Source organism: Erythrolamprus reginae, chromosome 4 (genome assembly GCF_031021105.1).
Source record: "Erythrolamprus reginae isolate rEryReg1 chromosome 4, rEryReg1.hap1, whole genome shotgun sequence".
NCBI classification, from domain to species: Eukaryota; Metazoa; Chordata; class Lepidosauria; order Squamata; family Dipsadidae; genus Erythrolamprus; species Erythrolamprus reginae.
In genome coordinates this window covers 92997787-93025151 of record NC_091953.1, presented here as the reverse complement: position 1 = coordinate 93025151, position 27365 = coordinate 92997787, and the positions used below count along the sequence as shown (strand labels likewise).

The 27365-nt window shown below is 41.7% G+C and overlaps 1 protein-coding gene across 3 annotated transcripts; it reads left to right on the top strand.

Moving 5' to 3' along the window:
- Nucleotides 1-1308: 1308 nt before the first annotated feature.
- Nucleotides 1309-26666, top strand: SHOX (SHOX homeobox). Of its 3 annotated transcripts, none has more exons than XM_070751818.1 (5): nt 1309-1636; nt 6854-7062; nt 17796-17853; nt 17931-18019; nt 25411-26666. In XM_070751818.1, the coding sequence occupies exons 1-5, from the start codon at nt 1309-1311 to the stop codon at nt 25654-25656; spliced, it is 930 nt and encodes a 309-aa protein (XP_070607919.1). In that variant the 3' UTR covers nt 25657-26666. The 3 variants fall into 3 exon arrangements, with proteins under 3 accessions (XP_070607919.1, XP_070607920.1, XP_070607918.1); XM_070751819.1 differs by having other exon boundaries at nt 17931-18022; XM_070751817.1 differs by having other exon boundaries at nt 17931-18061.
- The last annotated feature ends 699 nt before the right edge of the window (nt 26667-27365 follow it).

The window sequence follows — 27365 nt, the reverse complement described above, 5'->3', positions numbered from 1 at the left end:
CTGAGGGCTCTCTCTCCCTCCCTCCCTATCTCTCTCTCTCCTCCCCTCTCTCCCCCTCTCTCTCCCTCCCTCCCCCGTCTCTCCCTGACTCTCCCTGACTCTTTCTCTCCCTCCCTCTCCCTCTCTCTCCCTCTCCCTCTCTCTCTTTTTCTCACTCTCTCCCTGACTCTCCCTGACTCTCTTTCTCTCTCTGTCTCTCTCTCTGTGTGTCCTAACTTATAAAGAGCGGCGAGAGAAACAAACGCCCTGGAAGCCTCCCGACTTCTCGCTCTCCATCCTCTGCGCGCAACGGTCTCGCCACACCGAAAGCCTGAGGGAACTCACAGCCCAAATCGCCCCATATTGACGATTTAGGGAAGGGAGGGGGCAGAAGGGCGACCCCCCAAAAATCAAGAAAGATCCAAACACTTACAAAAACAACGCTGATCTCTCCAGCAGGACCGGATTTTACCTTTGGATCGAACCGTCCGCTCATTCCTCTCTCGGCTTCTCCTCTCCTGCCCTGCCTGCTTGTCCGTCTCCTATTAAGTCCACGCGTGGCACGCGAGCTCGTGGCAGGCGATAAAGTCTTCTTCCACTTTTGTCCTCCCCTCCCCCCGACGCCACCCCATCACCGCACACCCCACGTCGATGGAGTTCCTGACAAACCCTGACAAAGCGCGCCGGCCACGAGGTACCTGTTTGGAGAGAGTGGGAAGGCGGGGAGGGAGGGAGGGGCCGTTTGGTTTCCTCCCTCCGCCTCTTTCTGCTCTTTGGCTCCCGAAAACGAGGGTGCAGCGGACGCCGGCGCGTGATGAAACGGAAAGCAAGCCAATTGCTGGCCCGAGGAGGGGGGGAAAACGCTCTCCGGGCGTCTGCCCGCGACTCGGAAAGGAGGCAATAATTGCTGGAGACGGCGAGGATTGGGGAAAGGGGGGGGGCTGGGCTGAAGGAGCCCGGTATAAATTGTGGCCTCTCAAATTGAAAGGCATAAATAACAACGGGAGTGATCTTAAACCCCGATCCTCCGTTTCTTAAAGCTCCTAGACGCGGGGGTATCCGAGCGCGCGAGCCAGGGAACGCGCACACATCCAGACATAGGCGGGAGCGCACGCGCGCGCACGCACACACACGCTTCCACAGCCCCCCCTCCTTTCCCCTCAGCCTGGACAAGAGGGACCCCGCGGCCAGGACTCTCCTCCGACGAGTTGCGCAAAAAGCCCAACCACAAGCAGGATCGCTGGCGGGTGGAACGCAAGCCGGCCTGGCGCTTTGGTGGCGGCTGGGTTTTGCAGGGCCCGGCTTCACCCCTTACCCGGCCGGGTCGCCATGGAAGAACTTACGGCGTTTGTGTCCAAATCTTTTGACCAGAAAAGCAAAGAGAGCAGTGGTGGAGGAGGCGGCGGAAGCGGAGGTGGTGGTGGTGGCGGCGGCGGAGGAGGAGGCGGCGGAGGTCACAAGAAGGAGTCCATCACGTACCGGGAAGTTTTGGAGAGCGGGCTGGCGCGGACTCGGGAGCTGGGCGGCTCCGATGCCCCTAGCTTGCAGGAGCTGGCCGAAGGGGGACCCCACTGTCCGGTCCACCTTTTCAAAGAGCCCGGAGAGAGCGACAAGGACAAGCTCAAGGACTTCAACCACGCCAGCCGGACCTCGGAAGGTAAAAGAGGAATCTATCACACAAACACAGGCTACACGCAGACACACCAGGCGCCCAGCGGATGCCCCTCTTTGGCTGTCCCGGGTTTCCTTCCCTGGTGCCGCTTTGGCACGAGAGAGAACAGGGGCCGAGGGGGAAACGGGTCATAAGAGAAGAGGTGGTGGCGGTAGTGATAATAAACTGCTAAAATAAATAAATAAAGGGAACACTCCAAGAACACATCCTAGATCTGAATGAATGAAATATTCTCATTGAATACTTTGTTCTGTACAAAGTTTACGTGTGAAATGTACAGTATTGCCAATCAGTGTTGCTTCCTAAGTGGACATTTTAATTTCACAGAAGTTTGATTGACTTGGAGTTATATTCTGTTCTTTAAGTGTTCCCTTTATTTTTTATTTTTTGAGCAGTATAATAGCAGCAGCGAAAGAATATTCAACATGAGAAAAACGAATCTCAAACTTCAACAGTCCCGGTTGGTTCCCCCTCTCCCCTTTCTTTAATACAATAGAAGGAAAAGAGTTTGCCCCTGTCTTCGGCTAAGCGCGCGCGCGGCCCATTTTCCCTTCGCGCCCAACTTTAAAGTTCGGGGCACTTAGTAGGCAGAATTGATTAATCTCGGCCGGAATAGCTAACGTTATTTCAGCCATGTGGGGAGTTTTAGAGGATTGGGGAAGAGCGATAATAAACTCAAGATGAGTTGGCCGGAAAGCTTTTGTCAGGCAAAAGGAGAAAAACGCGTAAAAATTCCCTCACTTAGGACATTCCGCAAATCTTTTTGTTGTTGTTAAGTTGAGGGTGGGTGGGGATGAGTTTTTCCGCCTCAACTGCTCTACTGCTTTTGCTTTTGGTCTTCAAGGGTTTGAATAAAGAGTTGGGGCTACAGTGTAGGAAGTTTTAAATGCGGTCTACGGAAAATGGAGGGGTGGGGTGGGGAAACCAATATAGGAAGTTAAGCGGGCATTTATTCGGCCACTTTAGACGGAGTTTTATTGCCACTTTTTGCTTCCGGCGAAACCCGATAGAATGCAATCCAAGGCACTCTTAGGTTCGAAACGGAAGCAGGGCAGTTTCGGTGATGACTGATTTAATATTAAAAGCAGGAGCAGGGAAGAACAACTCCTTTAAAAAATTGTAATTCCGTTTTTTAAAGGAATCTTTTCTTTCTTTCTTTCTTTCTTTCTTCATTTCTCTCTTTCTTCTTCTTCTTCTTCTTCTTCTTCTTCTTCTTCTTCTTCTTCTTCTTCTTCTTCTTCTTCTTCTTCTTCTCCTCCTCCCCCCCCTAAAACAATGCGAAGCACTGGCATTATTGATGCCTGGTAATTTATAGACGAATCTCGACGTGTGTATTGAAAAACAAAAATAATAAACTGTATTTTAGGAGGTTCCTCTGTTCTAAAAGGTTTCAGACGAGCAGATGTTCAATCGGTGTTAGAAAGACCCTTTCGCTAAAATCCCATGTTAGTATCAGCTGGACTTGCCTATGCTTTTTATTAGATCTGTTGGGATCAAAGAAAGAGAGGTTTGGCTTTAGGATGAAGTGATAGTTTATATATTCCCAGCGGCCTTAACTGTAATGATTTTAAGATCGATCGATGGGTCTCTAGCTATCTGTTTATCAGTTCAAGAATGACTGAATATAAATAAAGTTCTAACGATTATCCAGGATACTCAGGTGCTAACAAATCCAAAGCACCCGTATTATGTAGAAAACCCTGTAAAGATTAAATAGTTTTACAACATACATGTGTGCTTAATCTCCCCAAACGCATGTATATGAATGCACCATATACGAATCTATCTATCTATCTACCTATCTATCTATCTATCTATCTATCTATCTATCTATCTATCTATCTATCTATCTATCTATCTATCTATCTATCTATCTTCTATTTAATCTCTATATAGAAAAGTGATTTTAATGCTTACCACTTCTGCATCTCTAATGGGCTGTTTATCCACAATATCCAAACCTCCCTTACAAAATTAACGTCTGCGGTCAAAGTCTGAAATGAAGTGTTTAGAGCTCCGCAAGGCTGGAGTTCATAGAAATAAGAAAAGTCCATAAAGCAGCATAATAAACATGTTGGATAAAACATCTGAAATTGCTTGTAAAGGAAGCACTGTTTTTTGGAAGTTGGTGGCAAAAAACTCAGGGGAAATCCTGGATCGAGACTTTGACCGGGTTTAAAAAGATTCGAGTATTCGCGACCGTAGTTGGTTAGATTCCTATAACTTTGATCTGGTGATGGTGTAAAAAAAAAAATCTAACTACAATGTGTAGCTCTGATAGTCTGGAAGTATATACTGTATTCGGAACTATTGCTCTTCCTTTCCCCGGCCCGCCGCCTCTTTTATGCTCCTTGGGAGACTTGGACTGAGAATTAAAGCTCTTTCAAAAAAATCTCCGCTACAATTTTCTTGGGCTGCCACAGAGGAATCCTTTTCGAAACGACTTCCAAGCAGTGTCTCCTAAAATGAACAGTCTCCGAATTTTAAGGTCTACAGCGTAGAGAACTGATTTCATTGAGCCAAGGGGGCGGAAGTTAAAAGGAAACCAGCAACCGGTTTAAATTGCAGCCGATTTTTTTTTTAAAGGGTGCATTTATATGGAAACCCATCTCTATAAGGAACTTTTACCAAGGGAAATCCTGGCGCTTCCTTTGCTGCACGAGCCAGGAGAAAACTATTGCTGGAAAAAAGAGCCAAGAGGGCTCAGTCGCGCTCGTTTTTTTTTTTTAAGTGATTTTTTTTGGGGGGAACCTGGGAATCTAATCCTGAGCTTTCCAGAACGGCCCTCAAAATCTGCCTTCGGAGACCCGTTGCTTTCTCCAAGGCAGAGCCCAGGGCACGCTGCCCCATCTCTGCCTACCCCATCCTTTCCTGGCCCAGGCCTTATAAGATGCCCCCTTGCCAACAAGAACCCCACGGGCGGTTGTGTTTTCTTTCTAGCTTGCCAACTCAAACCTTCTTTCTTTCTTTCTTTCTTTCTTTCTTTCTTTCTTTCTTTTTCTTTCTTTCTTTCTTTCTTTCTTTCTTTATTCCTTCCTTCCTTCCTTTTTTCTTTCTTTCCTTCCTTTCTTCCTTCCTTCCTTTTCATTCTTTCTGAATTTGTAAGAAAAGGACGCTCCCCTCTTTCTCCTCCCCGATCCAGCGAAAATTCTTCCTGTCCTTCCCGGCGCTCAGTGGTCACCCTCTGCAAAGCTCTTTGTGTTAGCGTGACGCCCGGAGGGCTATGCGTGTGCTGGTGTGTCTCTCACGGTAGAAGGCCCTTTGGTGTCTTTAGCGAGGACTCCCCCCCATAGGCAACAGCTCCGAGGAAGAGACGCACGTCGAGTGGAATCCTTGGGATGCCTAAATTTTTGCACAAAAGTGGGTGAAGAGGAGACTCCGTGTCTCCCGCACGTTTATTTTCCAAGCGGTCGAGTTTCCTAAATATTTATATTATCGTTTATATTTAAATTATCATTTATATTTAAGTATTTATATTCCCCTCCAAGTTTCAACTGTTTAAGAGCAAGTTAAGGACATTTCCCACCACCTTCTCGTGAATGGAGACTTGTTCCCCACCCCACGCCTTCGTTTTCTGTTCTTTTAACATACTCACACCCCCATCCACAAATCTCGCTTAAGTTGGCGGTATAAAACAGCTTTATAACTCTGATCCGAAGGTTTTCCTATCCCTTAAGTTTTCGCAGCGCTTCCCACCCCGCTGACCCATTTCTCTTACCTAGCAGAACTGGAGTAGAGTAGAGTAGGAGTAGAACCGAACCGAACCGAACCGAACAGAATAGAATAATTTATTGGCCAAGTGTGATTGGACACACGAGGAATTTGTCTTGGTGCATATGCTCTTAGTGTACACGAGACCAAGCCTAACAACAACAGTTAGTACTTGGACAAGACACCCCCTAGAAATCCTCTGTCTGTAGGCTAAAAGAGAAAGTTGAAAACATTCTTGCAGCACCTATTCTGTATTTATTTATTTGTTTATTTTATTTATTTATTTTGTCAAGTACGAATTGATAATACACAAAGATATAATAATATTTATATACATGATACTAGTAAGAGAGAAACATTAGGACAGGGGACCGAAGGCACTCTTGTGCACTTATACACTGTGCACTTGTACACTGCTCAAAAAAAATTAAAGGGACACTTAAACAACACAATACAAGTCCAAGTAAATCAAACTTCTGTCCACTTAGGAAGCAACACTGATTGACAATCAATTTCACATGCTGCTGTACACATTCAACTTTGTACAGAACAAAGTATTCAATGAGAATATTTCATTCATTCAGATCTAGGGTGTGCTATTTGAGTGTTCCCTTTATTTATTTTTTTGAGCGGTATATTATTGTACTATTGCATGTTTGCTAAGAATAGATGTGGACCTATCTATAAAGTGAATAGGCAAGAGACTCGTGTGTATGGAGAAAATTACGGGATGGCGGGGGTCTAAATTAATTTATTATATGTTCCCTAAATTGTTTACAGTATCACGAAGGGCAGACGGTGTTTTCTGGTAAGCAAGGTCTGGGGTTAATTCTACATGGAATATCAAAGCTAACGTGGTCACACTTGGATCGGTGGAGGTGACTTAGTCGTTTGAATTGCCCACACGAACGGGGGGGGGAGAGAGAATGGAGAGTTTAAAAACAGGCAGATGGCAAGGTTAAAGCACCCTCCCCATTGCCCAGGATATCTGCCTGTAGACCACCATCCCGCCTTCTATCAAAGAAAGGAAATCCCAGGAGACCATGGAAGAGTCTTTGCGAGAGAGGCGAAGCCTGCTTAAAATCCTCCCTAGGACTCATTAACGAAAGTCGAGCGAACCCTGCCCGAAGGATCGGAACTAAAGTCTCTCGCCTTTTCTTATTCTGAGCTCTTGAGTGTGCCTGCGTGTGTCAATCGCCTATTCGATTACTTCTTGACAAACGTATCTTTTTCTTTCTTGACAAATGTATCTTTTTCTTTTATGTACAATGAGAGCGTATGCACCAAAGACAAATTCCTTGTGTGTGCAATCACACTTGGCCAATAAAGAATTCTATTCTATTCTATTCCATGCCATATTTTCCTATTCTATTCTATTCTACTCTACACTTAGGAAAACTTCTTCCCCTTTGGAGAAGGCCTTCTAACATCCCACCCAGGTCTGATGTTTTTCCCCTCCCTTTCTCCTTCTCTTCGTCTCCCCACCTCTAGGGATCTATGAATGCAAAGACAAGCGGGAGGAGGTGAAATCCGAGGACGAGGACGGCCAGACTAAATTGAAACAGCGGAGGAGCCGAACGAATTTCACCCTGGAGCAGCTGAACGAGCTGGAGAGGTTATTCGACGAGACGCACTACCCGGACGCTTTCATGAGGGAGGAACTGAGCCAAAGGCTGGGGCTGTCTGAAGCTAGGGTGCAGGTAAGGAAGGGGGGAAGAGGCATCCGTCCGTCCTCTGTGCTGGGCTTTTAGTTCAGAACCGGTTTCCTTGTGGAACGACGTCAGGACACGTCAGCGGTGAGTGGCTGGGGGGAGAGATGGGGAGCGGATTCGAACCTGGACTGCTGCGCTCGGTTTCCTTTCCCACCGGAGCCTTTCGCTTTCCGCCGAACGCTCCTTGATCCCACTTCCAACCAATCAAGCTGCTTGATTTCACAGACCCAACCAGGAGCGAAAGAACCTTTCGCTTTTCTCTATTGTTTTGTTGCACTCTGTGGCGGGGCGGGGGCGGGGGACAATGGCTATGGCAAAAGCTGGGTGCTTTGGGAGTAGATAATCCAGAGCTTGGGGGAAAAATGCGCCTCTGTTTGACTTGCATAACAAGAGCATGAATTCATAGGGCCCCATCTGGTCTTCCCTCCCCGATGCCCCTTAAAATATAAAGCCTCTAAATCCTTAGGAATAGGTTTGAATTATGTACTGATAATTCCCCAAGAGGCATTTGCGACCGGTGTGCATATCTACCTACTCACCTACCTACCTACCTATCTCTCCATCTATCTCTCCATCTACCTCTCCATCCCTCCATCGGACGTCCATTATCTATCCATCCATCTACCCATCCATCCCTCCATCCGCCCCTCTCTCTCTTTCTCTTTCCATCCATCCATCCATCCATTCATCTATCTACCCATCCATCTCTCTATCCATCATCTATCTATCTGTCTCTCTCTCTCTCTCCATCCATCTACCCATCCATCCCTCCATCTAATCTCCAACATATTTTCCATCATCTTCTCTCTGTCCCCTATTTATTCATCCGTCCATCCATCTCTGGGATTGCCATATTAGGGCAAAAGAAATCCGGGCGACCACTAGATGGCAGCAAAAAGATACTGTGAAGGCTCATGTAAAAGCTACAGGCCACCGTCTTCTGAAGTAACAGATAAAACAAACGGACCCGCCAAGCTAAAGGAATGCCAATATTGTTAAGCAAGGAAAGGGATTTTGATAAAATCATCTTGTGGAATTATAGGGCAAGGCTTTAAAATCAAAGGCAGGTGAAAGAAAATTACGCCCGGGAGTTTACCGCCTTTTCTTTGCCTATTTTATGAGATGAGGAAGGAAGGGAAGCCATTCATAGGAGAATCTCAGCGGGATACTTTGATTTTAGACTCTCCTTTAGTTTCCCATCGCATCGATTTTTCCTCCTCATGGATTTAATATTATTGAGCATGTGTTCTAAACTAATCACCAGAATTAGATCTCTAGAGACCAGCAGATGCTCCTGGGGAGAGAAGTTTGTTGTTTAGCTGGTAATAAATAATCGTTTTTATTGTAATTCGCACCCCTTTCAAATGATTGCCATACCTTTTTTTCTTTTTTATGACAAGTAATGGGGAATAATGTCAGGCACATTTGCTGATTTTGGAAAAGAAACAGTAGCAGGGAATAATGACCAAGAATGTTGTAGTGCTGTCCCCTCCCATAATCGGCTACAACAAATGAATTAAGAGATTTAATTTTGGCTGAAAGCGACCTCAACTTTTATGTCAAGTTTTCCAATCCCTTGCAAGAGAAAGGCTCCTGCCATGTCATTGAAAGAGGGCTTTGATGGAAAGTTTTCATTAAAATAAATTGTAGCGTTTCTCTAAAAATAAATTGCTTGCAATTGAATTTTGCACTCTTTCTTTAAAACAGTTTTCGGCTGGGGTTAGTCCCGCACCCCCTAACAGGATATTCATAGTTACAGGAAAATTGGCGTTCCAAGTGTTTGCAGGTTTTTGAAATATCTGTTTTCCGCTCCCCTCCGGGCAAAATTGCCCACACTTTCACACGAAAAACCATAAAAGCCAGACACCCAGAAAGAGTTCAGCCTGGTAGAAAAGAAAACTGTTGAAAAGAGAACGGGCCGCCGAAAAAACCGACCGCCCTTCATTAAAATACAAACAGGGTTTGGTGTGCCTGATAGGAGTGGATCAAGATCTTATTCTTGCTTGGTTAAAAGAAAGAAAGGCACGGAGGAGACTAGGTGGATCTCCTCCGACTCCAAAACAGATATTTTAGTACTTTCAGAATTGTCTCCTAACCCTAGTCAATAGCTCCTGTCCCTTGTTGTTAAAGGATCTACTTTCAATTTAGTGTGGAAATCTGCTGCAAATAAATTGGAGCTCCAGCGGTAGCTACTCCTTATTAACCTTTTATTTTTTAGTGTTGTACCGGCAACTCATATCGCCCAGCTGTCAGTGTTATAATTGAAAGTTATGAGACCGTAGTGAAGGGTAGGCAGTAATTCAATTACGAGCAAATATCTTTGGGTTTTATGGCGCAGGGCTAAATTAAATGTCATTATTCACTGTCTCTAATGGAAATCAAAAGGAAATCAGATTAGAGCATTTGTGAAAGAAATCACTGAGTGATTCTTAATGAAGAAATAACTGTCTAAAACACTGTCCTGCGCTTTACTTAGCATATTCATGACTAGTTGGAATTGATCGGGAATCACACCCGGCCTGATTTATGAAGAAGACTTCTGCGCTTGGGCTAATTCATCACTTCCACCACGTCTCCTCCTCCTCCTCCTCCTCACTTTCTCCTTCGTCTCTTCCGGAGCTGAAAAGGGAAAAGGGGGCGTCCTGACATTTCGAACTGGGTCCAAGCGGACGGGACCGAGGGCGAGAGCGGGCTCAAGGAACCGGTTCTCAGCTTGTAATAAGGAATCAAGAAGGTCCCGCTAGAGACGACCGACTCATCGGTCTGGAGATGCGCAGGCAGGGGATCCATCTTGGTGAGCGGTGTGGTCGCAGGCTTCTACCCCGAAGCAGCGAAAGCCAGGTTGATTTTGGGTGGTATAAAAAAGTCCTTCAAACCTAGAATTTACCTGATTTTCGGTCAAGGGAAGAAGCCCTTTCCCTACGCCTTAAATGTACACCCGTCTTTTAAAAGAACCCCCCCCCCCCACCATGTAAGGAAATTAGAGACTCCTTTAATAATTGTCGATTAAATGACCTGGCTTTGTAAGCTCAAGAATTTATCTTGATGGATGTTCTCACTTATTTTTATGTCAAAGCTGTGGCGGACGGCGGTTATGGCTGGAGTTTTCATTTCGAGGGAGATTCGTTTTGCTCTCGGTCAAAACAACAAAATCCAGTTAAATCCGAAACTCTCCGGCCTGAAATTGATTAAAGTCTGAAGACACGCCTACGAGAGAGAAACCCAGTTGCCTCGAAATCAATTGTTGTTTCCCAACGGAGGAGGAAGGCGGGCGGTTTAGACTCGCCTCGAAATTTGAGTTTGCTTGGCGTCGCTAGGACAGGAGTTGATTCTACCTGGGAAAGAACATTTCCAGGACCTCTTAAGGGAAACAAGGGATGCTGAATATTTTTTTTAGGTAGAAAGAACGAGCGAGAGAAAAACTCTTGTTTGAAAAGTTTGAGGACCCTTTAAAAATACACTGCTCAAAAAAATAAAGGGAACACTTAAACAACAGCACAATATAACTCCAAGTAAATCAAACTTCTCTGAAATCAAACTGTCCACTTAGGAAGCAACACTGGTTGACAATCAATTTCACATGCTGTTGTGCAAATGGAATAGTTGTGCAAATGAAATATTCAATGAGAACATTTCATTCAGATCTAGGATGTGTTATTTCAGTGTTCCCTTTATTTTCTGGAGCAGTATACTTTTTAAATTTATTTCAATTCGGCTACTCATTTGCATTAATTCAAGGTCTCCCATATCGGATCCTGGGGCTGCCGGGCGGGGAAAGGGAGAATATCTATCCCACGTGCTGTGCCATGTAAAGACGGCCAATTCCTGTTTCACGAACCCATTCCAGTTGCTCTGGATAATTAATGTCTTTGGAAGCCTTTCTTTGCACTAATTACTCCGTTGTAAATGGCCATCATTAAGGCAATTGAAGAAAGCTTGGAGGCGAAATGTGATGTAGGAAGTGCAGTTAGTATTAATTAAGCGTATGATCAACTTGGCAAGTGGAAGACCTCGGCAGGGGGCGGGGCAAAGGGCCACCAACTCAACTCTTAGATTTGATCTGCCTCCATCACCAGCAGTGGCTGGGAGGCTTTGCTGGCTAGGGAAGCAGAGGGAGGGCTTTGCGGGGGGGGGGGGGCTATTATCTTTCCAAACCAAGTTGCAAAAACATTTCTAGCAGGAGGATAAACGCCTTGGCTACTGTGGGTAGCCAGTGGGATGCGGTGTCACAAAGAAGGCATTTCCAAAAGGGAAGGTAAATTTTCTGGATTGCAGCAATTTTAGAGTAAAATAGAAAGGAATCAGCTTTTTTTGGGGGGGGGGGGGCAGGATTAAACCCAGATCTGGAAATGTTTTGATTGCCTGCTGGAAGCGATGCCTGTTTCAACAGCCAGGAGGAATGTCAAAAAGACACATTTACATGGGCTGATTGTGGATTTAGCTTCATGTTCTCAACCTAATTAAAGCAGAAGTTTAAAAGCACAACTGAAAAGCAGCCAGGCTTATTTCTTTCCCTCCTGACTTTTAATGACTGCGTTTGCATCGCAACCAGAATTGCGTTTCTCTAAACTGCAGCATTTATGGATGGTGCAAATAATTCCAGTTCCTCTTCTGCTGTCCACTTGGACATGTATATGCGGTTTACTTGGCAATAGTATAGAAGTGCTTTGTCTTCTTCTGAGATTGCAACTTCCTACTTCCTCAGATTTTTAGCGCTCTCCCATTTATGTACAGCACTAACCAAATACAACTGGGCTGAGCTTTTTCCTGATCAGCCAAGGTTATCTAGGTGCTGCCACCTAGCTGTAAGAATGTGTGGCAATCCCAAAAACTTTGAGCAAAATATGATTCAGTGAATCCTAGTTAAGCATGTTCAAAGAAGATAATTAAAGTGTATATTCATTCCTATCTATCTATCTATCTATCTATCTATCTATCTATCTATCTATCTATCTATCTATCTATCTATCATCTATCTATCTAGTATGGCAAGCTGATGAGGCCAAAATAAGGCCGAAATATATACCCTCACTGGGATTTGAACTAGCAGCCTTTGCCTTGTAAGGCAGAGAATTAACCTCTAGGCTACAGTATCTAATATATATATCAAGAATTGTCCTAAAAATGCAAGTTCCAGGTGTATTTATAAATGAAGAGGCAACAGTTATTGTGATTTCCGGAATGTTTAAAATTTATTAATAACTACTAAAATTTACTAACCTTTCGTTAGTTCTCTACTAACGTTGTCAGACTGTTAAAATGCCCATTGAAGACAGTTGATTTTATATAATGCTGCTCAATTTGCTCATTGCCTGCCTCACAGGCCCACACTCTTCCTTCCCTCCATCCTGTAATTAGCTTTGTTGCTGCCAACTTAGTCACGTAAACAGGTGGAATTGCTGTTCCTTCTTTATCGTATTGTCTCTTTCTCTCCCTAGGGGATAGAGTAAGGTTATGAGGCATTACTTTGGGTGTATTAATCACTACTTTCTCATTTACACACACACACACACACACACACACATACATATACATATACACACATATAAAGAGAGATAGAGAGAGCTTATCTGCTTTGGAATATGGCCCCTGGTGGGGCTGAAAGGCAAAAAGGAAGCTGTATGCTTCTTCCATATACCAGAGTGACTTGCCAAAAAATATGTTTTTGTGTGTGACATATTTTTGCTGATAATGAAAAGGAAGGGAGACTATATAGATTTATTTCGGGCTTATTTGCCCTCATCAGGTAGCCATACTTACTGGGTTTTGAACCTGGGCCTCTGCCTTGTAAGGCAGTAGCCTTAGCCTCTAGGTTACAGGCTCACCTCTTATATCTCCTATATCTCCGTGGACTCGCCCTGAATATGTATGTATGTATGTATGTATGTATGTATGTATGTATGTATGTATATGTATACACACACACACATGCACTTTAGATTGCAAGTCTTCCAATTGTTAAGTCAGTTCTGAGTTTCATATCCACCTGCCTGAAAACTAATTCAAATTAATTTAAAACCTTATCCTATATATATAATCTCTAAGTCACTGTTGACTCCTAGAAACTGCTTGGATGAATCCCTGCAGTTTTCTTAGCAAAGAGTTTTAGGAGTAGTTTCCGTTTGCTTTCTTCCAGGGACTGAAACAGAATGACGGGTCCAAGATAACCCAATTGGCTTTGTGCCTAAAATGGGACTAGGATTCATGGTTTGTCACTTTCTAGCCAGGTGCTTTAACCACTGCATTAAATGGGCTCTCAAAAAAAATAAAACAAAACCCCAACCCTCACCCACCGACAAACAAAACCCGAGCCCTTCAAATTGCCAGACAAGTTATTCTCTGCATTTAGGAAAAAGATTCACATCTAAAAAATTATCTTTTATAGACACCTTTCTTAATCTATCCCAGTGAATGGCTACCAAAATTTTTACTACCACACTGTGGGCGTGGCTTATGCAGGACACCCTGCATTTTCTTTCAATATCTTTCAGTGCAAATTGGGTATTCTGGGGTGGAGCTCCATTTTGCTACCCTCACTGCATTCCCTCCTGTCCAGGCGATAGCCCGCCCCTGGCCTATCCATATACATAGGATCTTTTCTCCCTTAAACCTCATGACTATCCTGGTTTGAAATTGGGAGCTAGTCCAGCACATCTTGACTGAAAGAGCATGTTTTATGGTAACTGTATTTTCCCCTATTTTTTTTTCATGTAATAGATTATGTTACTTTTCTAGAAGGACTTTCTAGGAATTGTTCTGAATGAGTCCAAATGCTAATTCTGCAGGTCCACTGGAATGTTATTTATTCTGCAGTTAGGCTCATTTCACCCAGACTCATTTTTATAATATTTTTTCTTCAAGAAATGATTGTCAAAAAAGCAATTGTGGACAAACTGGAATGTAAATCAATGGTTAGATAAGTTAAGTATCTATCCCAAATCATACAGAATGGTAGCAGTCCTGTTAGAAGGGTGAGTTTAGCAATGACAATATTGAAGGCATAATTCAGTTTTCTCAGCAGGAGGAATTGTGTCATGCTGTTCTTTCCAGAATTCACTAGATGGATAAAATAGCAGTTCCTATATAAGGCACTCAGCCCCCGAGGCCAAAGACACAATTTCTTTGTCTAAAAGAAAAAAGAAGAAGAAGCAGCAAACTGACAAAGATGTGTGTGTACCATCCATATGGTTAACATTACTGTTTTGGGGATGCTGAAATGATAGGAAAACCAGAGTTCTTAGTCAGGCAGCCCCATGCTACTCCAGGAAAGTGTGTAAGCCCCAGTTAAATTTGGAATGACAAGAGCAATGCAATGATTTTCATAGTGTCCTTAAAATACAAACGGAGACCTTTCAGGATGTTGTCCCACTTTGGAAACTTCCACAGAATGTTGAATTACAAATCTCATCATGCACCGCCCCACAAAGGAATGATGGGCTCCAAATGAGCAAGTCAGAATATTTTTTTTTTTGCTATAAAACAAATGTTCTGTTTCAATTTCCATAAAGCTTTCAGCTTGTTAAAGTGGATTCCCAGCATGCGCAAAGACAGCAAGGATTGTCACATTATTGAAGGGGTGTTTCGATTTGGACCACCCAGCCATTGAGTTGGAAAGGCAGCAACCTCACTTGGGATGGATCTGGCCTCCAAGCAGGCATGTGTATGCAAGCTCTAGAGAGACTGCAAAGTGACCTTTGAATTGGATTGTAAGGAAACTTCTTATGGCTCTTTTAGGAAGATTTATTTTCAGTGATTCAGGCACAAGATGGAAGTGTAACCTTTTCATTTTGTAGCTGGGGTTCTATTCATAGCAATAGCTGTGAGTGCAATTCCCACTTTCTCTCGCTTGTAAGCTATTTAATTGGTTTCTCCCTTTGGACTGAGTTAAAACTATTTGCGCCTGTACCCAGGGGAGGGCAATAGGCAGGACGGGGTGGAACGCATCTTCATTTTCACAGTTCAACCAGCGAAAATAAAGATATGTGCATAGCTCCAGCTGACCGGCAGCAGTCACTTCCTGGATTACTGGTCTCGGCTCGACTCTGCATTTTCCCCCTGCTTCTGCTGCTGCTGCTGCGTGTTCCTCGCTTTTTTCCTCTTTCTTCCTTCCTGGCCTTGGACTAGCTGCCCTCTCTCCTGCCAGGCTCCGCTCCAGCCTCACACAGCCACCTCCTAAGGCCAGGAAGGAGGAAAGAGGAAAAAAGTGAGGAGCGCACAGCAGCAGCAGAAGGGAAAAAAAGAAGAGTCGCACCACACCAAAGCAGTCTGGGCTGCAGGCTTTTCCCCTCACAAAGCCCTCGTTCCACCCACAGCTGAGATGAAAAGGCGCCATGTGGCAATAATAACCTTGTGACTCTCGCTTGGCTTTCCAATATTTTTAAATCCCCCCCTCCTCCTCCTCTTTGGAAAGTGGCAGGGAGACCAGCACCGGCAGAAGTTGCGGGGGGGGGGGGGTGGTCCTTCCCCCGTCTTTTCTCAACAGCTGATCGGCACCTGTTCACCTAGCTACCCAGTCTGAGGCAGGGGACGATCCAGGAAGGAGAGCATGGGAAACGCGAAGCAAATTGTCACCCAGCGAGTGACACTGGTGAGATTGTAAGTCGAGGACTTAACAGTTTACTTGAACGGTGATGTTCGTTCAAGCCACTCCTACCTGGTCACATGGCCAGCAAGCCACTCCTATCCAGTCACATGACCATCAAACCACACCCACAAAATGAGCCACACCCACAGTGTGGCAGTAAAATTTTTTGCTGCCCATTACTACCTGTACCCCTGTCATGGGAAACTCTCTCAGGCCTTGTATCATTTTGATCCAATGCCTTTAGTGCAGAAAAGAGCAACCAGAATGATAAAGGGACTAGAAACTAAAACGTATGAGGAAAGGTTGCAGGAATTGGGCATGGATAGTCTAGCAAAGAAGAGGTCCAGGGGGGACATGATAGCAGTCTTCAAATACTTGAGAGGTTGCCACAGGGAGGAGGGGAACACATTATTTTCCAAAGCACCAGAGAGCCAGACAAGGAGCAATGGTTGGAAGCTGTCCAAGGACAAATTCAACCTGGAAATAAGGAGGAACTTTCTGATTGTGAGAGCGATCAACCAGTGGAACGGCTTGCCTGCAGAGGTGGTGAACGCTCCTACACTAGTGACCTTCAAGAAAAGCCTGGATTGCTATTGGACTAGTGTGATGTAGGGTCTCCTGCACCAGCAGGGGGTTGGATTAGATGACCTGCCAGGTCCTTTCTAACTCTAATAATAAATAAATAGTAACCATATGGTTATTAAGAAGACTCAGGATGCCAATCTAATTAAGAGGGTCGACAAGGCATACTCAGCCCATTTGCACACATAACCGGGATAATTTATTTATTTGTTTATTTATTAATTAAACTTCTGTGCTGCCCTTCTCCTCAGACTCAGGACGGCTCACATCAAGAAAAAAATATAATATCTAGAAATCTAAATCTAAAAACATCCTAAAACCCCAATTTCTTAAAACCAGTTGCTCGCATACACCCAATCATACCTATAAATTCCTTCATCGGCCAGGACTAGATGTTAAACTTAGTGGCCCCATGCCTGTCTTCAAAGCTTTGCGGAAGACAGGGAGAGTGGGGGACAGTATGAATCTCTGGATGGAGTTGATTCCATAGGGTCGGGGCCACCATAAAGAAGTCTCTTCCCCAGGCCCTGCCAGGAGAAGGCCAACTCTGTGAGACCTAACCAGCCTCTGGGATATGTGAGGCAGAAGACGGACCCATAGTTAAGTAGGTGTGTGGATGCAAGCAACTTTATTCATTGAATGTCCTGAATCCTTACCAAAAAAAAATCACATCTGGATGATTTGAAGCATGTCCCCTTAATTTTCATTATGCCAGCAGCTTTGCCTGCTCAAATGCCAGGTGGATGTGTTGGACTATGTAAATTCCAGCATCCCCAGTCCTAGCTGTTGTCATTTGCAGATGAAGGGTGAAGAGTTTTAACACATGTGGAGAGCAGCAGATTGGGGAAGGCAGATCCACAACTGAGTAAGGTGGGAAAAATGGAGGGGGTGGGAGTCAAGATCCCATTAAATTTTAAGAATGATAACTTGCTTGTGTTCAGTGGGATTTAATAGAATAGAACCTCAAGGTACTACTATTATTACTGGGGGGAGGGTGTTGGCTTAACTTAGCCAGGAAGAATAGGTTTTTATCTTGTGAGCTCTATTCTGTATGACTTTTCTTAAAACTGCCTCTTGATATCAAACAAGCACACTGAAATGAAAATATTTTCTGCTCAGGAACTTATTCAGAGTATTAAAACTGAACAAACCTTACTTGAAACTTTTGTCCTCACCTGCTCATCATGTCTAACAACAATTTCAGATCATCTTTCTTCTCATAACTTGTTACTTGTATCTTAATATTTTTGTTAATATTGATTGTTTCTTCATTGCTTATTTGACCCTTCTGACAATCATTAAGTGTCGTACCACATGATTCTTGACAAATCTATATTTTCTTTCATGTACACTGAGAGCATATCCACCAAGACAAATTTCTTGTGTGTGCAATCACACTTGGCCAATAAAGAATTATATTCTATTCTATACAAGCATTTCTGTAACCCCACATTTTTTTTGTTTCCTAGCTTTTAAGAAACTTTGGGGAGTCATGGGCTGATTTACCTTGGCTCAATGCTGACTGCTTTTATTACATCTGTTTTCCTTTTGGCAGGTTTGGTTCCAGAACAGAAGAGCCAAATGTCGAAAACAAGAGAACCAGATGCATAAAGGTAGGTTCTGGAAGGAAGTAGGGACAGGCTACCCTTTCTGAAGACTCTTTCCTGATCCTCTATACCTTTGCTTGCAGGTGTGATCCTGGGGACGGCCAGCCATTTAGATGCCTGCCGAGTGGCTCCCTATGTGAACATGGGAGCCCTACGGATGCCTTTCCAGCAGGTAGTTTATTTGAATTTTCATCTCCAGGCTGACCTGTCTAAGGTAGCTATTAAATTAGGAATTATTAAATTATTAAATTATTAAATTAGGAAGAGAGACAAAAGGACATATTCTGCACATATGTACACAGAGGGGTTTTCCTTACCAATAGTTCCTGGTGCCTTGGCTCCCTGGTTTTAAAAATATAATTTTGGAAAGTTTTTAGCAGAGTAGCTTTATTTAAAAGCCATCCCCTCAATATACCATAGAATTCTAATACGCTTAATCTCTGCCACACTCTTATAACATAGTTGCTCTGTGAGTGAGATGGGCGGTCTCTAAACTTGACATACCAATAAGAATAAAATCAAATCAAACTTCAGTGTATATACCTATTGATTGCAACCAGCATCTCAGTTTCCTTTTTCTGAGATTCCAAAATACTTGCTAATAGTGACAGGTAAAACTCCAGCCAAAAGATGCTGCTGGAGTGCATTTGTTGAATTTCAGCTTTTTGAGCACTTTGAAAAGGCACACATCCAAAATAAGTTTATATAGTGAATGCAAAGTGAGAAAATTTTCCAGCTGTGGAGTCATACACCCTTAGCATGTAGTCTGAGCAAGCAGAAAATAAGTTTTAGTTATTGTCCTTCCTTCCAAATCCACACACTGTTTTTCTTCAGTTATGAAAAATAAGCAGCTTTGAGTTTGCTTAATACTTGTATTGGGGAGCTCCAGGAAATACAAGGATTAGGAAACTGAAATTGAAAAAAAAAATCCAGAAAAAGGAAATGGCAAATTATAGGGGTAGGATGTATTGGTCAAATCAAGCAGAGTCAAATTCAATGCAAAGGAAACTTTTTTACATGATGTATGATGGATCTTTAGCACAGCTAAACCCTTGTGGCATCAAAGTAATGCTTAGTGGAATAGCCTGTTAAATTGTTCTGCTGGTGAGAAAGCAAGCATACTATGGCTGATCAGTAGTTAGCATATATTTTGTGCTCTCTGTATAAAATTTAGGCACCCTCCCTCCGCGAAATCTGTCAGGAAGACTACACTATACAGAAAGGCTACATTCTACATACAAATATTTCTGTACAGGAAACAGAACAAAGTTTATATTCTTTGGCAGATTAATCATGAATTTCTGGTTACTTCCCAGAATTCAAAGATGCTATAAAGCTGTTTAAAATGTTGAACAAGAGAAGGGCAACATAACCCAGGGGAAAACAATGGAGGATTCTTGTGTCAATAATAACTGAGAGGAAAGGAGTTTAACACAGGAGTTGTTCCACCCCATCACAGGATATTATCTATGTCTTTAATATGTCTTTAATAACTTCACAATTATTACAGATATAGCCATTGTTGGCATCTGGTTTCAAATAGCACAAAGAAGGCAGTTTTGCTCATAACAGGAAACAAATGAAACGAATGAGGACAGAAGTAGCATTTGAATACTGATCTGATATTTTTGGGTGCTAACAATTTTCCTTCCCATCTCCTTCTACTACCTTTCTGTCTTTCTACTTAATTTCAATATTTTATAAGTTAGATCACTGTCTAAAACCAAGTATATCCATAACATTAAAAAATAAGCTTAATATATCACTCCTGTTGAGTCTATTTTCTGCATAAGATTTTGTTGTATGTTAAAAAGCCTGTTAATAACTTCAGTTCCTCTGGGCTTCTTTTGAAGCTACTATTCTTTTTTAAATTAAAAAAATACCATCATTTCTGGATTTTTGAAGTAAAGAATTTATTGGGTGAATGAAATAAGTCTGTGCTTTTCCTGTTTTAATTCATCAGAGGATTAATTTTTTTTTAGTCTTTCTATTTTTTCCAGGAAATATTTTTTTCTTACCTGTTTTGTAAAAGTCTTGTAGGGAAAGGTGGCAGTCTGAATAAGCTGCTATGAAACCACCGTCCGGCTTTACTTGTGGATTTTTTTTGGTGGAATTTTAGGAATGTTTTCTAAACTTCATCTAGATGTGATATTTGTAATTTTTTATGTTTTCATATCAGAACCTATATCATTTCTCTTTTAAGAGAAAACCGATTCAAGAGAAAATGAAGGAATAATTACACGTGCTTTAGTGGAATGTAGGTGATAAATTAACTGGATAGGTTTTTATATGTAATGGCAGAAAGCAAAGAGAATTTGGTGTCAACACTGTACAAAAGAGTGACATTGACCACTGACAATTAGAGCAGAAGCTTTCATAGGAGGCATAGAGAAGATAAAGCAGCATGTATTTATTCCTTCACTTTCCCTTGATCACATTTTAGGTGCTGGAAAACTGACTTTTTGCAAGATCCTATATCATGTGACTACAATTTTTGAGTGGTGTCTACCGTTTTCACCAAAAAAAGGCTATTGTGGACAATAGGTCTGCTTAATAACCCTGGTGGTTTGCTTAAGGACTCTCACAAGAAATGTTCTAAAATTAGGTTGGTCACTTGATGACCGCTTAACCAGCATGACCTACAACTGCAATTCTGGGTTCAGTTATGTTCATAAGTTGAGAATTACCTCTACTGTGTTTCCATCAAGGTCATCTTCCTTATTCACTACATTTTTATTCCCCAAACAAACTCCTAGAAAAACAAACCTAATTTTGGCACATGTGACAGCATAGCAATGCCATACAAATTCCAGAAAGAAGAATTTTGCCTGAAGGGGGTGGGGGGAAAGAGAGAGCAACAATCAAAATTAAAAAGGAACGAGGGAGAAAAACAGGGGGAGGGGAGGAGAAGAAATATATAATAGATAGCTACATAGGAAAAAAAGAAAAAAAATTGAAGTAAGCAGAAATGCCAGATACTAGATCTTTGGAGCAAACCAAAGGAATGTAGAGATTGGAATATTCAGCAGAGACAATGTGGGGGGGAGGGGGGAAGACTGTTACTGATTTAAAAAAAAATTAAACTCCAACTCAGGATAGCACCTTATATCCCATATCTTAGGGGGCAAAATGGGCTAAGAGAATTGAGATGAAAAAATTATTTTAGGCAACATGAAAAAGAAATGTTGCAGTTTAAGCTGAAGTACATTGTTACTCCCAAGGACTGTGCCTCTGATTTTCCAGGAGAAGATCTCCTTCTTTTAGTGTCAGTTACTGAAAGGTAGAATTTGGGATCAGAAGTCTTTATGAAATCCATTTCCACTTTCACTAAAGAAGGCCCAATGAGCTTCACAATAATATTCCTGAAGAACAAGTTTTTCCATATAAAACTCTTAAAGAAACTGTATGTAAATGTTAGTTAAAGGACATGATTTCCACGCACATCCCAAATGTAGTAGTAGTAGTAGTAATAATAATAATAATAATAATTTATTAGATTTGTATGCCGCCCCTCTCCGAAGACTCTATTGCTATTGCTTTGCACCAAAAACCAGGGAACTTGTGGGGTTTTGCCCATAGTGCCTTATATATATATCACACAACTCTTTATATTCTGTCCTCCAGTGCTGGTGTTGATTGTCTACTATAACCCAAAAGATTCAGTTTTACCTTTAGGGATCATCCATTTGGGAAATTGCCGATTAGAAGTGGTCAGTAGCCACTCGTAGAGCAGTTGAAGATCACAATTCTATGTATTTTGCTTTTCTGAACCATTCTATTTTGATAATTTCATCATTCTCTGTTACAGCATTTGTTTTGAACTGTAGCAATCACTATTGTACTGTCTCTTTAGCCTGCTCTTGGTGTGAAAACAATAAAGTTATTTGGGATTGCAAGAAACTTGGGAAAATAGTATGAGTTAAACTGCCTGTAAAATAGAATGCAAATATTTTTCATGAGAAGCATACAAATGTAGATGACCTGGGACTAACAATCCAGATAAAAGGATGGAATTAATACATGTGGACTAATTTTCTTTCCCAGGAGTTAAAAATTAATAATAAAAGAAAGGAGGCCAAACTCAGTAATTGGAGGTACTGAGTAGAGAGGAGTTTCTATTTGAATTTGGCAGAGTTATTTTTATTCCACTCTGAAAAAACTGTACACAAGAAAGAAACCTGTTGTAGTCTGATAAGTTTGATTACAACTTAAGAGAGTCTGTAAGTTTTGAGTTATGGTAATAAAACCTTTTTGGATAATGGTAGACCATGACGCTGCCTTGGCTGTTATAAAACTAGAACTAATGGAATAACTATTGTTCCTCACCAGTAGGTAACTTTACAAGGGCTTGGAAGCAAGGATCCTTATTGGATACCAGTGGCCAGAATGTTAATAAAATAGATGTGTTATGATTTGAAATAGGTGCAATGCAACATTAATTCACGCCCTTTGTGGGTATCATGGTTCTTGTATTCAAGTTCATGTTTATACTAGAAGTATCCCTTACCATCACTCAGAATAGAAGGCTGTAAAGAGAGTGGAAGAGGAAACCCATAATAGCAGAAGAGGCTGCAGGAAGCATTGGGGATAATTGGGGGGGGGGATGAGATTGTAGATATTTTATAAAGACAGGAAGAGTAAAGTTATAATTGTTTTATATATTTAAAATGAAATAAGCTATTTTGATTAAATCCAGAATGATAACAATGCTAAACTGGAAAAGAAGGAAAGATATTTTGAAATGCCCAATCCTTGTTTTTACTTGAATGTAAAGATGTGTCTTTATAGGAAGAAGAAGAAGAGGCTAAGAATTTGGGGAGAATGTAAAGAATGAAAACACAGAAAGGAAAGAGAGGCAATCAATATATTAAAAGGAAAAGGAAAAAGAAAAAGAAAAAGAAAGCACTTTTGTGTTAAAGAAAACATATATTCTCTACTTCTAAATATTCTGTAGTTCATCCTGGCTGTTTTAATGAAATTATTATTAAAGTTTTTATTGTTTTAAAAACCCAACATGCTATACCTGAGGCATCAGGCTTCCAATAAGTGAGATGACAAGATATTTTAAATTGAGGTCAATTTCATCATTATATAATTTTTGCTGAAACAAACCTAGTTTTATCATAAGATACACACTGTCTTTTGACTGGTAACTTTTTAAGACTCTGTCTAACCACTTCAAATGCTAGACCATGGGCAGGGATGTGATGGGGAGAGGGGGACTGAATAGGAGGGTAGAGATGTTTTATCTGGAAAAATTATTATTATTATTATTATTATTTATTGGATTTGTATGCCGCCCCTCTCCGCGAACTCGGGGCGACTAACAACAATGATAAAAAACAGCATGTAACAATCCAATTTAATAAAACAACTAAAAACCCTTATTATAAAAACCAAACATACACACAAACATACCATACATAACTTGTAATGGCCTAGGGGAAGGAATATCTTAACTCCCCCATGAGTAATTTGCAAAAGACAAGATGGGTGGGGCCCATTCTAATCACTGGGGGGAGTTGATTCCAGAGGGCCGGGGCCACCACAGAGAAGGCTCTTCCCCTGGGGTCCGCCAAACGACATTGTTTGGTCGACGGGACCCGGAGAAGGCCAACTCTGTGGGACCTTATCGGCCGCTGGGATTCGTGGGGTAGAAGGCGGTTCCGGATGTAGTAGTTCCATAAAAGGACACTTTTGGTGATACTGTATTTATTGTAACCAATATAGATAATGTAATGTAGCAATGAAGAGAATGCTGTAAGTTTGAGTGGTATATTCATCCAGTGGCATTGTTCAATGGTAGATTCTGGGTTATAAGAGAACATAATTAAGAGTCATGGTGGTGCAGCAGTTAGAATGCAGTACTGCAGGCTACTTTTGCTGACTGCCAGCTGACTGCAATTTGGCAGATTAAATGTCACCAGGCTCAAGGTTGACTCAGCCTTCCATCCTTCTGAGGTCCTTAAAATGAGGACTCAGATTGTTGGAGACAATATGCTGACTCTATAAACCACTTAGAGAGGGCTGTAACGCACTATGAAGTGGTATATAAGTCTAAATGCTATTACTACTTCTTTATGAGTTTTTTATTTTTATTCTCTCAGTACCTGCTTACTTATTTTTTTAATAGTGATAAAAACAAAAGAATACAAAATCAAAAGACTAACAGCATTACAATGGTAGGGGTATTAGTTTATGGATATTCTGTTCATCTAAACTGGTCATTTAAACAATGTGGCAATATGCCAATTTTTTGTCTTTTCAACCTCTTTTTGCAGAAGTGGTTTAAGGCAATGTTTCCCAACCGTGGCAACTTGAAGAGATCTGGACTTCAACTCCCAGAATTCCCTAGCCAGCATTTGCTGGCTGGGGAATTCTGGGAGTTGAAGTCCAGATCTCTTCAAGTTGCCAAGGTTGGGAAACACTGGTTTAAGGGACACGATTTAACACATCTGTTTTGTTCCTTATTTAATGGAAAATAATAAATGCCATCAAAAATCAGTATAATCTTGGGGTTGTTCTCATGTACAATTAGGAGTTACATAAGTATAGTTTCCTTACCTGTAAACCACCACAAATTGACAATTTTGATATTTTTTCAAAATCATATCTAGCAATTCTTGATTTTTAAAGCAGAAATATAATTTTTTTTTTAATGAAAGGCTCTTAAAATATTGAAGATGAGTTTTGATGGGTGGAGCTATATTTCAATAGAAGATGGATCTAGATGAAGGAGAGGATGAACCCATTGTTTAGTGTGAGTGTATCTTGCATCATCTTCTGTTTCTTTTTGTGCCACCCAATCCCATCTCTGTCTTCCTTTCTCCTTCAAGGGCTTCAAGATGAAGAGTTAACTAGTCCCATAAGTGCAAGAATGGAGCTATAGGAATTACTTAAATGATACTAATTATCACATGAAGTTAATTAAAGTGTTGCACAGTCCTTAGTCAGCTACAGAATTGTTCCCTCAACTATTTATTTCATATTTGTGTGCCTCAGACAGATAAGTGGGAAATACCCAACCTTCATAGAATTAAAATGACTTACATAAGTAATAATTTACAAACCCACAGAGTAATGCCTGATAAAGAGTAAGGGAGATGACCTTGTCAAAAATATGCAAAAAACGATTACCTAGACCAGTGTTTTCCAACCTTGGCAACTTGAAGGTGTCTGGACGTCAACTTCCAGAATTCCCCAGCCAGAATTCTGTGAGTTGAAGTCCAGGCAACTTCAAGTTGCCAAGGTTGGGAAACATTGACCTAGACAAAGAGGGTCGAAAGAGAGTGGAAGCCTTGAGAAGCAAGACCAAGCAAATGCCACTCTAATCCATTGATGCATATGAGAAAACAGCAGAATGACATAAACAAGATTTTTGAGATGGGCATAATAGAATCTTGCAAGATTCTATTATCATGCCTATCTCAATAAGATACAATCTCCTTGTGGAACTGATTTCCTGATCTGGTAGGGCTGACATGTCCATTTGTCCTGTTGGAATATCTGTTGAAATATCTCCTGTTAATCTATTTTCTTTATGGTTCTTTTTCCCCTCTCCAGGTCCAAGCCCAGCTGCAGTTGGAGGGGGTCACCCATGCCCACCCTCACCTCCATCCTCACCTAGCTGCTCACGCCCCTTACTTGATGTTTCCTCCCCCTCCGTTTGGACTCCCAATCGCCTCCTTGGCCGATTCTGCCTCTGCAGCTGCAGTTGTTGCTGCAGCCGCCAAGAGCAACAGCAAGAATTCCAGTATTGCTGACTTGAGGCTCAAGGCCCGGAAACATGCTGAGGCCCTGGGGCTTTGACATTTCCTTTTTGGGAGCAGTTCCATTGCCAGGATGGACAATAGTTTCCTTTTCTCCCGTTGTCATCCATGCTTGGCTGAAACAAGGACAAGTGCTAGATTTTGAAAAGCTTGGGAGTCCTTATAGATGCACAATCAGCACTGGCCTGCTTTTTCTTCCCTCCTTCTCCCCTCTTTTCCCTCTTCCTATTTCGTTCCAAGAAGTTAGAAGTGATTCAGTTGATCTGAGGATCAAAGCGCCCACCTGTTTATCTTTTTGATTTTGGCCAAGCACTGAATGCTGATAATTACAGTCAAACTTTTTCACTCCCACCAGATGCACACTGAGTCTGAATTTTAGGTATAAATAACAACTTTACAAAAGAAAAAAAACAAACCAAGAATACTTTGGGGAGGAGAGAAGATGAGAAGGATAAGTCTCCAAATTGTGTGGCATCTTTGAATGTTGGGACAACTGGAGCTTGACCATGGCCAAAGTGATCATTGTGTCAGCCTAAAACTGTTCACTGCTATCAGTTTTGCAAAGTTGTGCATGTGCCTAACATTGAATACCATTTGGAAATCACAGACAGCAGACTGGAACAAAACCCAAGCTTGAAAACAACCCCAGGGGCTGGTCTCCATTACCATAACATTTCTCCTTAGTTGCCAAGTATATTCTAGCTATTTCACAAATTGGTCACAAATTAAGGAGCTGCTTTTGCAAAAGGGACTTAAATTTAAAACATGGAATTTCAAATCACAGATAAGACAGTTTAATCTCGACATAGCAGACCCTCCAGCTGTATATTTTACAAAGAGCTGTAACAGCAAAAAGGTTTGAGAAACAAAATTACACAAAAATCAGAGGTGATCTAATGGAAACAATGATAACGAACAGAATAATAACTAATCATCTGAACAAGCAGATATGCTTGTAAGACAAGGACAGGTTAACTTCTTTGCTTTGTTTTCCAGAAGTTTGGATTTCTCAGAAGAAAAATATCCTTGATTTGCTCTTGAGCAGTGTTTCCCAACCTTGGCAATTTGAAGATATTTGGACTTCAACTCCCAGAATTCCCCAGCCAGCAAATGCTGGCTGGGGAATTCTGGGAGTTGAAGTCCAGATATTTTCAAGTTGCCAAGGTTGGGAAACCCTGCTATTGAGAGATTGATTCAGCTATCAAAGATGGACATGCAGTTTTAAAAGCATAATACTGATGCAGTGTTACGTTTAGTGAAATGCAATTGAGTGCAGTAAAGTGCAATACTGTAAATATTTTAGATTAAAAGGGAAAAATAGCAACATGTTCTTATTCTGTTTGTAACCTACTCTATAGGAACTGTTTACCTGGTCCTTGGTGTTCAGACTTAAGAACGATCATTTATTGCCAAAATTAGATAGTCTGGTTTTTCTATGGTATGGTGAAGAAATATGAATTGCTTATATAAAGGGAATTGCCATGATTTTGATCCAGTTTATGTCCCATATTTCTGGGAACTTAGCTCAACTGCCTGTTTTAATTATTATAATTAGTGTTGCTATTATTTGGAAAATTGTTTTAAAATAAGGAGCAACAATCAAGAAAATGTCATATAGAGGTGGATAAATTCAGCGTGTGAGTTGTATAAATGCATAGAAATAAATCCAGTTTTAGGCACATTAAATGCAACCTCATTGGAGTTTTCTAATGAGTAAAATCTGTAGTGCCAGTCATAGAGAAAAGAGGA